The sequence below is a fragment of the Zootoca vivipara genome, chromosome 4 (assembly GCF_965207765.1).
Source record: "Zootoca vivipara chromosome 4, rZooViv2.hap1.1, whole genome shotgun sequence".
NCBI classification, from domain to species: domain Eukaryota; kingdom Metazoa; phylum Chordata; class Lepidosauria; order Squamata; family Lacertidae; genus Zootoca; species Zootoca vivipara.
The window spans coordinates 66,793,075-66,806,172 of record NC_142587.1 but is presented as its reverse complement, the minus strand read 5'-3'; the positions used below and the strand labels follow the sequence as shown (position 1 = coordinate 66,806,172).

The 13,098-nt window shown below is 41.6% G+C and overlaps 1 protein-coding gene across 1 annotated transcript in view; it reads left to right on the top strand.

Moving 5' to 3' along the window:
• The window catches only part of CD96 (CD96 molecule), a 28,638-nt gene that overhangs the window by 1,144 nt on the left and 14,396 nt on the right, over nucleotides 1-13,098 (top strand). Inside the window, exons 2-7 of the mRNA XM_035116383.3 lie at nucleotides 1,906-2,310; nucleotides 7,324-7,370; nucleotides 9,551-9,641; nucleotides 10,218-10,391; nucleotides 11,285-11,359; nucleotides 12,014-12,088. Coding sequence (XP_034972274.3) covers nucleotides 1,906-2,310; nucleotides 7,324-7,370; nucleotides 9,551-9,641; nucleotides 10,218-10,391; nucleotides 11,285-11,359; nucleotides 12,014-12,088 — 867 coding nt within the window. The remainder of the gene's footprint in view (nucleotides 1-1,905; nucleotides 2,311-7,323; nucleotides 7,371-9,550; nucleotides 9,642-10,217; nucleotides 10,392-11,284; nucleotides 11,360-12,013; nucleotides 12,089-13,098) is intronic.

The window sequence follows — 13,098 nt, the reverse complement described above, 5'->3', positions numbered from 1 at the left end:
ATTTTTAAAAAACATTTTTCCTCCCTAATATAATGCATTTTGTATGGGTTTTTCCCCCAGTAATGCATTTTATGTGGACTTCAGCCTAGTGTATGCTACACATTGCTTGGCTGAAGAACCACAGTGATGAATTTAGAGAAATGTGAATTTAGAAAGATGGTTGCTTTGCTTTGTGTAATTGTGCAGGTTTGCCTTTAAAAGCGAATGGAATCAAGTCTCTCCCCTATCCCTACCGCTATGGTAGGATGTGTGCCAGAAACCAATATAAGCAAAATGACTGTGGTGCTACCATAATTCTATCTACTGGTTCTCCCTAAGTGCTCCTGTGCTGGTTCAGCAAGTCTCATGGATGGAGTTGATCCTATCAGATAGGGCAAGCAGCTATTGAATCGCTCTGCATAGGATTATAAGCCTAAATGCAGACCAGACAGTCAAACTTGAGTCAGCCCATACTTAACAACTTTGGCCTGATAATAGACCCCTCATGACAACTTGAAAGAGACAGATACTCAAGAATTGCCGCACGTTCTGAGATAAAAGGACTATTAATAAAAGTTAAGTATTAAAATATTTATTCCTAATTCCCTGTTGATGTTGCACTTTGATCTTCATGCATGCTCTTAAGCATAATTCCCAGGAAGAATTTCCTGTGTAGAATTCTGTCAAAAGTGAAGCAGCTTCCTGAATGCAAGATGCTGAATTGAGATCCCTGGGCTGTTTATACTGTTCTTTGTTCCTCGTTAGAGAAATATATACTCTTGCTCTTTAGTCTAAAATGTCTCTTAAGGCGTACTCACACAGCGTTTAAAGGCCCAGATACCATGAATGTAGGTCCTAGATAAAGCTCTTCTCTTGACCCCTGCACATCTCATAAAAACCCATGTAATCTAGCATTCTCTTCTCACACGGGCATATGCTCCCAGCATTTTCTGTCCCAAATCGGAGACACCCCCTCTTCATCCCTCACCAGCTCAGGCTACCTTGGCCTACCACCATTTGCAAGCATGCCCAGGACACCTTGGCCTGCTGCTGCCCCCCCCAAGCCTGCCCCCCTGCCTTAGCTTTGGTGGCTCACTGCCGCTGCAAGGCCAAAGTCAAGGCACCCCAATCCTGGTTTCTGTGATCTGGGATGTCCTTGTTAAAATGGGGCAGTTGTGGGGTATGCAGTGGCCAACTAGATTCTTATAGAAAGCCTGTGAACAGGACATGAGTGCAACAGAGCTCCATCCCACTCGTGATTTCAGGTAACTAGTATTCAGAGACATGCTTTTCCAACTCTGCTATTCTATGATTTTATGCTGCCTCCAGCAGTGGAGGTGGCGTATATCCGTCATGGCAAGTAGCCACTGGCAGCCTTGGGTCTCCAGATCTCTTGGCATTCTGAGGTGTGATAGCGGGCAAAAGGACTCTTCCAGCATTGAAGCTGGAAGAAAAGGTAGAAAAGGGCTGTGGGGGCCATTCTTTTAGCCTTTTTTCTCTAGGCCATACTTTCAGAATAAAAATTTGCTTGTGCCATTCCAATTTTTTTATTGATAACAAATACAATGGAAAACAAAAAGGAACAACTCCTAGCAGTGCTAGATTTATAACATAGTACACAGCTAATTTACAATGTTTGTGGGACATCAAGAAGGTATAAAATAATGCAGCTATGTGATAACATGAATCATTCCCAACTGTAAAATTGATTGCTCTTGAATCTTGCACCTTATTTGACAGCTTCTCCTGCCACACCAGGCCACACCCTTTGAGAACCACTGTTTTTGCGCCATTATCTGCATCACATCGCTCATGCCAGTTTCTCCATATTCTACTGCCAGGTGTGCAGTGGAAGCCTAGGAATTACAAACATGAGTATATAAAGCATGTGAAAATGACACTGTGTGCATTTGTGTTCTCTTGCAGCCCAGTCTAACATCATCCTTCAGGACGGGAAAACTGTCTATGGTTTGCCTGGCAGCAATGTGACTCTATCATGTAGCATCCCAAAGGAAAAGGATACGTATGTAACACAAACACAGTGGACAAAGATTCAGGATGGTCTGCCGAGAAAGATAGCTATATACCACCCCACCTATGGACCAAAACACCATGAAACGGCTTACAGCTACTCTGTGAGTTTCAGGAAGGATGCCCACAATTGCCTGGGCGGCCACAGTGATATTACAGCCAGCAACATAGAATGCAGTCAATGGATTCTGCAGCTGAAGAACGTGAGTCTGGAAATGTCTGGCTTGTATGAGTGCAACTTTGCTACATTTCCAACTGGAACAATCCGCTCTGAAATCAATCTTGTTGTTAAGAACAGTGGTAAGCAGTAATTGACACATTAAGATTTGTTTTTAATGAGGGGCATTATAATCTTTTAAATGGTATCTCTTTTGCGGTGACTCCAGCTAATGCATTTGCATTCCTGCTCGACTGACCACGTTCCTGTTGCAAGTAATGTGCTTCAGTTTACGTTTTAGAAGAACTTCAAATGCAGAAATGCAGGGCAGAAACAGTAAAACGGCAAGTTTTTAAAATTCTACTCTGCCTTATTCTCCAAGGAAAGTCAAAGCGGCCAACAGATTAAATAATTGCACTGTGTAAAACAAATAATGTTTGTTTTACCAATGCAATAAAACTCAAATTGACAAATCCAGCAGTCATCAACATAAATGCAAGCTGAGCCAGCCCAAAAGTTATTTCATCAGCAAAATGTTTTACTAAAAAGCCACATCTCTGCCTGGTGCCCACAAAGAAGTTATCTGTCACGCCATGCTTGGGTGGGCAGCCCAGCAGCAACAGCCCTAATCCAAGTTGACACCTGGCTTTCTTCACATGGCTGTGAGATCTGGAACAGGAGCTCATATGGCAATCAGAATTCGATTGAGCATCCGTGTTAGGGAATCATACACCATGAAAGCTGAGGTGTGGGAGTGAAAGGAATATGGAATATTTCAAATGCTGGAAAGGTTGCCATAATGTGAATTTACCATCCTCCGGAAATATTGGGTTGCCCACACATCCGCTTGTGCCATGTCTAGAAAGCACCACTTCCCCCAGGAAAACCTGCTCTTTAGCTCCGAATCAGAGCAAATATCAATCTGCAGAAAACCCAATTGACGTTTGCTCTGATTCAGTGGTAAAGATTGGGTTTCCCCAGGGGAAAGTGGTGGGGCAAGTGGCAGTCTGCATGAGCCCTTAGTCCCAGTTCTCATTGATCAGATAAGTCTATGCCTGGTGATGGTTTCTATAACAAAATGCTATAACATTTCTATAACATTGAGGAGAGGAGTGACATTCCTGCATATAGAAAACTAATATGTCAGGGACTAGGACAGAGTTGACACCTCTCCTTGATATGTAATTTAGTATGTGGAAGATTATTATTTTTCTGTGGAAGTGAACTTCCTGTCTATATGAGTCTGGGGCGGTTACGAGCATTTGAATAAGGATGCTTGCCAAAGGTTGGAGGCAGGATCATAGCAAGCAAGGATTTACTGTACAAGATCCCTTCTTGCAGATTTTCCTGCTGCATGCATGCATGGAAAACAAGGGACAGGACTAGTTTGTTCTGATAATCACAGAATCATAGAATTGTAGACTTGGAAGGGAACCTGAAGTATTGGAGGCAGGACTGGCTGGACTTATAAATGCTGTTTTGAGTGTGATAGGCACACTGATCACACATAGTTCAGGGTTTTTATCTGCCATTGACAACTTGATGGATAAGAAAAAATCCAAGACCATGAAGATGATCTGGTCAAATGGACAGAGCATCTAGTGGAATGGATGGATTGTTTGAGATAGATTTTTGTTTGCTCCTGATGTTGCCCTTTCAAGCTTTGCTCTTCACTTCTTACAGAAGTGTGACTACCCACCCCAGCATTATCACTAACTACTGGACAAAAGTCAGACAGTCTGTTTATTTTATTCTTCCTCTCTTCCATATAACAGTACTAGCCCTTACTGTCTGCTGCATTCCCTGGTTGGGAGTACAAAATAATAGCTAGCAAAAAAAAAAAAAAAACCCCACCAAACCAAACAAATCCCAACATCCTGCAAAATTTGTCTTTTCACCCAACTGGGTTAGAAGATGCTCAGAAACAGAGTTGGAGGATGAAGGATGTTAGTCATTAAGAAAACATAACTTCACTTCAAAGTAAAACAAACCCATCTGGAGGGAACAAAACCCAACCCAAGTCACTGGGGAAGGATAACTGGCAGACGTTGAGGACCAAAGTGGAGGCAATGAGTGTTGCTGCAGAACTGGATCAAAGGAAGGATGACACAATAAGACTGTTGACGCAGCATTGTGAGAATGCAGAGAGCAGCTCCGAGAGCTGCAAAGTATTCAGCTACTTAACCAACCTCTTCCTGACCTTAATTTAAACCACCTGGTCTGCATTTTTTGCATTCATCTGCTTGGGGTGTTTACTGGTTTACTAGATAATTGGCCAGCTCTTTCTCTAGCAAACACTGTCCTCGGCTATGATGCTAAACACCACAATTCAGCACTGCGGGAACAAGGCTGGGTGAGCAACAGACATAAAACCAAACCACGGTCCATTGAAACAGGAAGCAAATGCTTTTCTTCGCATCCTTGCAGCCATGCTAGAGGAAGAGAGGATATGAAGCAGTGTGGTGGGGTGGGGGTGATGCAAATCTGATGCTCATCCAAACTCACCTGAATAGAATCATAGAATTCTAGAGTTGGAAAGCACCTAAGGGTCATCTAGTCCAACCCCACGGTATGGTTTAAACAAGGCCACTGTGCGGCAATGCTGTACTGCAGGGATGGGGAAACTGTGGCCATGCACATGTTGGACTGCAACATCCATTGTTTCTGACCAGTGGCCGTGCTTCCTAGGTCTGATGGGAGCTGGAATCCAACAATTGTAGAGTCAGGGTCCCTTCCAACTTGACAATTCTGTGGTTCTATGATTCTAACATCTGGAGGGCCACAAGTTCTTCCCCCTCCTGTGTTACATTCTGTCCGGTGCTCTTCAGTGCAAAGTCTGCATTCACAGAGGAGCCAAAAATTAATTACAAGCAGGCCGTTCTCTTTGCCACAGGATTCCCTTAACCAATGTTCTATAACAGAATGACTGCATTGCTACCCATTGCATCCTAAGTGTATAAATAGATTTTCTGCTGGGGAGTTTGAGTGAAGAAAGGCATGCCAGCGATGTGAGGGAGAGTAATGCCTGCCTTTTAAAGTCTCAGGAAATGTGTCCCTTTGTTGGCTCTGCTCTACAGCATTGCAATCCTGAGCATGTTTGATATTATCCCAAATCCTCTGATGATCTGGTGTACCAGTGGCTTATGATATCTGGAGTGTGCTGGAATGCCCAGTGCTTGGCACCTGGGCTTGAGATGGGGTGCTCTGAGGACAGCTTCATCAACTCGTGCAATCTGAGTTTGCCCATAGAGCAGCGCCATTGATGGAAAATTGTCTTGGACCCCAATCTAAGTGAATTGAAGGGAGTTCACAGAATGAAAGTATCTATGGAGGAACAAAGATACGGTAGTTGTCTTATACAGTCATACCTCAGTTTAAGTACGCTTCGGTTTGAGTACTTTCAGTTTAAGTACTCCATGGACCCATCTGGAACGGATTAATCCACTTTCCATTACTTTCAATGGGAAAGTTCGCTTCAGGTTAAGTACGCTTCAGGTTAAGTACAGACTTTCGGAACTAATTGTGTACTTAAACTGAGGTACCACTGTACTGAGTCAATCATTGCTCCATCTAGTTTAGTACTGTCTGCAGTCACTTGCAGCAGGTCCTCAGACATGGGATATTTACCCAGATCTACCAGGAGACAGGAGTGCCTGGCATGCTCTGGTCCATGGGGTCATGAAGAGTCGGACACGACTAAACGACCAAACAACAACAACCAGGAGATACTGGGGAGTGAACCCTTTGACCAAGCAGATATTCTGCCACCAATCCATAGCCTTCCCTAGAGGGGGAGTTGCTCCTGAAAAATGTGGGACATGGCTCAGGGGGCTGCTCAGGGAAGGAAATAAAAGACAGCAAAGTTTCCTTCTGGGGATTTCCTTAAATTATCTTGGTTTAGGATCCAAGCCCAATTTGTGGCAAATTCTTTCTCAGCAGTCATCTGTGCCCCACCTCACCTTGTTCAGAAAGCCTCCCTGACCCTCTAGAGCAGGCATCTCCAAACTGCGGCCCTCCAGATGTTTTGGCCTACAACTCCCATGATCCCTAGCTAGCAGGACCAGTGGTTGGGGAAGATGGGAATTGTAGTCCAAAACATCTGGAGGGCCGCAGGTTTGACATGCCTGCTCTAGAGCAACCTTGCTCAACTTTATTAATTGTTTAATTGCACACTGAAATGGAGAATGCCTGTATGTGTGTTGCTAAGGGTTTAACATTGGAAAATTTCATTGGAATATTCTAAGCTAGAAAGAGCTCTCTTAGCTTCTAGCTGGGTTGAAAATTAATTGTTAATGTTCTCTGCTGGCCTTCACATGAGTGTTTAACCTTAGTTCACTTTTGAAAGGTAGTTGCCTTTGCCTTTTGGCACAGTGAGAGAAGGATATGATAAGATACATCTCCAGGAGTTGCATAACCTTAGGCTGGATGCAGACTAATGCAGGATATGAAAGAAACAGAGCTTTGATAACAATTATGTTACATATTTAAGAAGAAGAACCTATGCTTGAATATGCATGTGCTTTACACAAATTTCTGGATGTATCATTGTTTTGTATCTGTTTTTTGAAGAACTTTGAATAATACTTATGGATCTAGACCATTTATATTTCAAAATTATTCCATTTTTATGCATCCAATTTCTTCATGCTGTGCAATATTAATATCTGAAACAAACCTTGGGTCCCCAGATGTTGTCAGAATACAACTCTCATCATCCCTAGCCTGCTAGCTAGAGAAGATGGGAGTTGTAGTCCAACAACATCTGGGGACCCAAGATTGAGAAAGGATGCAGGTAGCAGCATGGGAAGAAGTGGACAGAAAATGTCTTAAGTTGTTTTAGTAGCCAAGCCTCTGTGAAGTGCCCTTCAGAATTTGGCAAAGTAGATATAAGGAAAGCCTAGTCTCATTCCCCCAAGCAACTGTACTCAGTGGGGAGTTGAAACCAAAGCCATAACAGAGCTATTGCAAGGCTGTTGAGTGGATCCTAGTATCTGTAGTACTGTTCTTGAACATCATCTCCTCTTACTATTACCACGTGTGCTTCTATTTGAATCTATTTCATAAATGCAAAGTAATGATTATTGTGCAAGAATTTGCAGTGCTTACTTGGCTGCTGTCTAATTAATGTAAACGTGTATTTTCTTTCTGTGCTCAAGTGAAACCAGAAATCTCTATTGGCCTCCAAGCAAGTTTCACAGGAGAGGTGAGTACATTTAGCGGTACAAATGCATGAGTTAGTGCATAGCTTTATTGCTCCAGTCATCCAATCAAATGGGACAAAATTGAGAATTCGGCCACAAGAAAACCCGCCAAGGCAACTGATTTGGGAATATTTTCCCCTCAAATTTGGAATCATCCAGTCAGAATTCCCTCCTAGTACCGGTAATTATGTGGCCCTCGGATGGTATTGAACCTTTGAAGGAAAGAATTCAGAATGCTCATTAGTTTGAAGTACCGGTACTCATTCTTTGACATCTGCAGGCAGCATAAAAGAATAGAAAAGAACAACACATTATCTCATCCTTGTCCTTTGTTACAAGCAACCTGTTTCAGGATTTACCTGACCGCAGGGAAAGGACTGTACCTCAGTGATGGAGCATCTGCCTTGAATAGAATCATGGAATCATAGAGCTGGAAGCACACAGAAGGCACTATGTTCAATTCCTAGCATCTCCAGGGCTCATAACGCCCCCTCTCTGAAATCCTGGAGAGTTGAGGCCTGTTGATGTACACAATGAAAAGCCAGATGGACCAATACCCTGATTCAGTATAAGGCCCATGTCGTTCTCCTCCATGTCGTTCCCTTCTTATGAATGGGATCATCTCAGGAGCAGGCCACTCCCATTACCAATCCCTTCTATGCATTGTCAGGCAAGCTTTGTACACTGGTAACTGTATATACCGTGTTTCTCATATTATAAGACACGTCTTATATTTATTTTTTCCTCAAAAAAACACACTATGGCTTATTTTCAAGGGATGTCTTATTTTTTCCCTCCTCCTGCCGCGGCCAGCATTGCTGCTGTGCCTATCACTATGTCTTATTTTCGGGGTATGGCTTATATTCCTTGAATGCTTAAAAATCCTGCTATGGCTTATTTTATGGGTATGTCTTAAAATATGAGAAACAGGGTATTTACATGCAAGAAGAACTCCCAAAGAAGGCTCCAGTAGTTATCCTGTCTAATTCAGATTTTAAAATCTACGCATCCCAGATTATTATTATTATTATTATTATTATTTCTGTATTAAAACAATATTATTTTAATTTTAAAATAAAATGTTTTATTTGGCTCATTTCAGATCATAACATTTTTCCTAAGTTTGATATGCTTGAAAACCCAGGTCCATCTTTTAACATAATCCCTGCTTCGATAGCCTAAGGAGTCATTTGAATCTCATGTGTTGTTGTTCCTATATCTGCCCATCTTCCTATCACTTTTCTTGTTCTCAGTTTTCTACCCGCAGAGAAAAGTGAAATAAATTATTTATATGGTCGACAGGGGGGCAGTAAAAAATATAGCAACCACCCACAGCTCTGAGCTTTCCAAAACGGCTGGAAATGTTAAGTCCCTGTCTATATTTTGCACCTCAGATCACATTCAGTTTAAAACTTCAGTTAACAAAACACTCCACAGGTACGAGCAGATCTATGAAGGTAAAAGCGGTTTTTTTAACAGCTCATCTTTCTCTAGGTAGCTTAGTATTTTGCATTATATGCATCAAGAATAAGGCTCTTGTGACCTGCTCATGCTGTCCTCATATTTAGCGCTGTCAACTGGGTACCAAACCACATCCTCTCTGCTTTTCGACAAACCGCATGCCAGATGGAGCCACAGCTATGATCATCCTTTCCTTCAAGTTTTGAACTATTTTAGTGGTAATATTTTAGTGGTTTCATTACACCTGCAAATGAAAATGTTAAGGGTGATTATGGGGACAGAGGATCAAAGACTGAATGTTTCTGTAAAGCTTGCCCTGAAGTATTCAAACATCTTATTGATTTATTGATGGATATAGCACCTTTACTATGGTGATTTAGACCATCTTCCCTGTGGGGGAAGAAGGAGAAAGCAAGGGGAGAAGGCAAAAGAAAAGGTCAGTCCCTGTTCTAGTCTCATCGCCACACACAGGGCTACTTTACATTTAATAACATGTATTTGGGTATTTTAAAACTGTAAACTACCTTGGGTACCTTGGCAGATAAGCACATAAGTGCTGTAAATAAATAAGTAAGTACAAAAGGACAGGTTATGTGAGGCTGATTATCCCACACAAAGAGCCAACATTCCTCTGAAATGTAATGTTCATTGTAAGTATGCTTCAGAGTGCAGCATTATAGCCAAGCCATTATTGACTTGCTTTCCTTTGAATTTCTAATAGGCTAATATTACTTGTGTGGTAAGGAAGGCATTTCCTAAGCCCGACCTTCAGTGGTACATGGATGGAGAGATACTGAAGGACAAATCCGGAGGTAATGCAAACATTTTCTGAAATGGCATTTCAAAAATTCACTTTAAAAAAAAAAAATCCGGCTCTAACCAGAGAGCACAGTACTCTTTCTGTGAGCAGAAGAACGTAAGCATTCATAATCTATGTGAGAGGAAAAGCTTTTATGCTGAACACAACCCTCATTTAATGATAAACTAATACTCCACCTCCCCAAATACACACAACGGTAAGGATTCCATTATCATAATTCCACAAAAGCAGAGAGAAGAGGTGCAATTTAACCTGACACTGAAATGGTGTTCACATTAAACTAAGTCAGACCATTGTTCCAGCTAGCTCAGTATTGACTTTCCAGGGTTTCTGACAGAAGTTTTTGCCAGCCCTTCCTAGAAGCACCAAGATTTAACCCGGGTTCCTTTGCATGCAAAATGGGTCCTCTGTCACTTTGCCCAGTGCTAAACCTCTGAGCTATGGTTTTATCCTTCTTGTTAGCTGGTTTGAGTATTCTTTGAGTTTTCAAGGTTTGAATTTGAGTTTTAAAGGTTAAAAAAAAAAGGAATAAATAAAGACCGATCTCATTTCTACTTATTTTTCAAAGGACTATCCATACAAAAAGAAGATGCAACGTTTGAGGGAGGTTTTTATGAGAGGAGATCACTGTTGACAATACGAAGTACAACTTGGCCATCCATTTATCAGGCTTTCAAATGCATGTCTGTGTATCCTTTCCCTGGAAATGACATTTCATCTGAAGAAATAGTTCTCCCTTGTGGTAAGTCAAGTTATGAGCCACCTGAAATCCAAAGAGCATATGATGTGCATGAGCTCAATCTAACTGAAGCCTCTTTGACAATGCGAAGTTTGCAGAAACAAAAGAAAAACACTTCCTTCCATAAATCACTGCACACATGTTTTCAAGGTATAAATTCACTCATGCTAAGAAAACAGCTGAAAATGCTGGTTATATATTCAGTGCTAATGCATATTCAGCAGGCAATATATTCTCCTTTTTTGTATTATTTATAAAATTTCTAAACCACCCTTCATTATGACAGAATCCTCAGTGGTGTACAACAACAGTAAAAATGATAATACGTCACATCAATGCCACATATATTTTATAGGGGGGGAACCCCTGAAAGGCAGTAATGCTATGAAGCAGGCTCAGGCAGTAAAACAAATTTAAAATGCCTGGGCAAATAAAAATGTCTTTGTTTGTTGGAGAAAACTTTGTACAGTAATGTCAGTGCAAGCATTGTTTTGCAAAAAATGGATATGGCAGGCAAAATTGCATACAAAATTGCGTACAAGGAGGAATTCACACTCAGATGCTGCTGGGTTTTTGTGGCCTCAAAATTCTATCCACTTTCTCTACAAAATTTTCATAATCTAGAAATTATTTAGAATAGACATGATACTTCACTCCTTACTATGTTGCCCAGCACCACAGAGTACTTAGACATTTGTATTCTCATCTTAAAACATTGGCTTTAAGGGATTAGCCTGTGTTGTCATTTTAAGGTCACTGCAATATTGATGAAAAGTCATGTTTTGTGATATTGTGTTGGTACATCAAGAATCCAATCAAACTCTCAGTTATTGTGATGTTGTCCGTAACCTAATATTGGATTGTTCACTCTCTGTTGCAATGGTTATTTTCACCAGGGTTTCAGACTACATCTTTGCCACTCTCAGAATCTGTTACTCAAGTTACTCCAGTCTCGGATTCCCCCACACAAAGTAAGTGAAGTCTATATTTTTGTGCTATTCTTAAAACCTGCACACACAAAAATCACATAAATACTGAGAGTAAATGTGGCAATGGTACAGTATTTTCTTAGCTGCCATGGTGTTTCCCCACCTAAATACAGAACCATAAAGTTTCTGGGAGGTTACTAAAGTTCCATGCTGAAGTAACTCTGTTGTAAGAAGAATGAATTTAACAAGAAAGATATTCAGGTGCAAAACTAATGGAATTCTTTTATCTCAATGTATTTTGGACATCTTCATTGGGAAATCTGCAAGTGTGTTTATTAAAATACACATACACAAACGACTATATCATTATTAATACTAATGTTAGATCATGTTTTGTGACATTGGCCTGGCATGTTACACTAAGCTGGAAGAGCTAAACCACAAGACCAGCTTCAGTCAATATCCTAAGCCAAACCATGGCACAGCACATGTGCAGTGGCAAAATGACCGGTGAGAAACCTGCACTCTTGCACTCTTGAATTCTTGCTAAACCATGGTTTGACTTACCCCACCATACAAACCCTACTGTTGTTTTCACCTACGAAGAATCAAATCTCGCAGTTAGTACTAAGTTGTTCTTAAGCTATTATTAGACAGTTCATCCACTACATTTGAGGCTATTGTTATTTTCAACAGGGCTTCAGACTACGACGATGGAAGCTTCAAAATCCAGTAGTCAGGTTAATCCAGTTTTGGATTCCCTCACAAAAAGTAAGTTATGTTTATTTGTATGAAACACTTTCTGTGCTTTTCTGAGAAATTCATCCAACAATAAATGATCAAAATACTTACCAAGCTCCGATGTTGCTATTTCAGCATGTATTCCATCCCACCTATTGTTAGGGTAGTTCAGCTGGAGAACATCTCACTACATTTGTTGTTTATGTGGAAAGTTCAATATGGCAAATTGACCCCACGTGCTCCAGGCAATGCCCCTAGGCTAAGTGGCATCAGGTTTTCCCCTCAAAGCCTATGGATGGGGAAAGGGTGGTAGCTCAGTGGTAGAGTGTGTGCTTTGCCTGCAGGAAATCTTAGGCTGCAATTCCCAGCATCTCCAGGTAAAGCTTGGAAACAATGAAAACCAGAAACCTGAAGAACCATTGCCACCCAGCGGATACTACTGAGTAAGACGAACCACTGCTCTGATTCAGTCTAGAGCAGCTTCCTGCAGTCCGATGTTGTGAAGAGATTCAGGAATGTCTGATTCACACCTCGATAGACCAAAGAGATATCAAGCATACCAATATGTTCTCAAGCTACTCTCACATTTTGCTCATGTAAGGAAGGGAGAATGTTCTGATATCGGGTTAAGGACCTCTTTCCAGCCAATCGGCTGCAGTTCCTTTCTAGCCAACCTCCCAACAGGCAGCCACAGGTCAGTGGTGGGCAGGGGCCAGATGCAAAATATTGATTCACTCGCATACCTCTCTCCATCCCCCATCCAGGCAAACAGGGAGCATGAGCAAAGTTCAAAGATGCAATCTAGCCAGGCAATGAGGAGTTTGGTCTGGGCAGAAGGGGGTATGGTTTGGGGAGGATTCTGGGATATAGAGAAGCCTGGAAAGCTGCATTCTGCCCTCAGGCCTGAGTTTCCCCATCCCTGTGCTAATCCACCACCACTGCCAAATCTTCTCAGCCACCTTCTCCTTATATCCCCCCATCTGCTCCCCATTACCCTACATATAGGAGTGTGACCTTTCAAGGTAGAGAAGGAAAGAGGG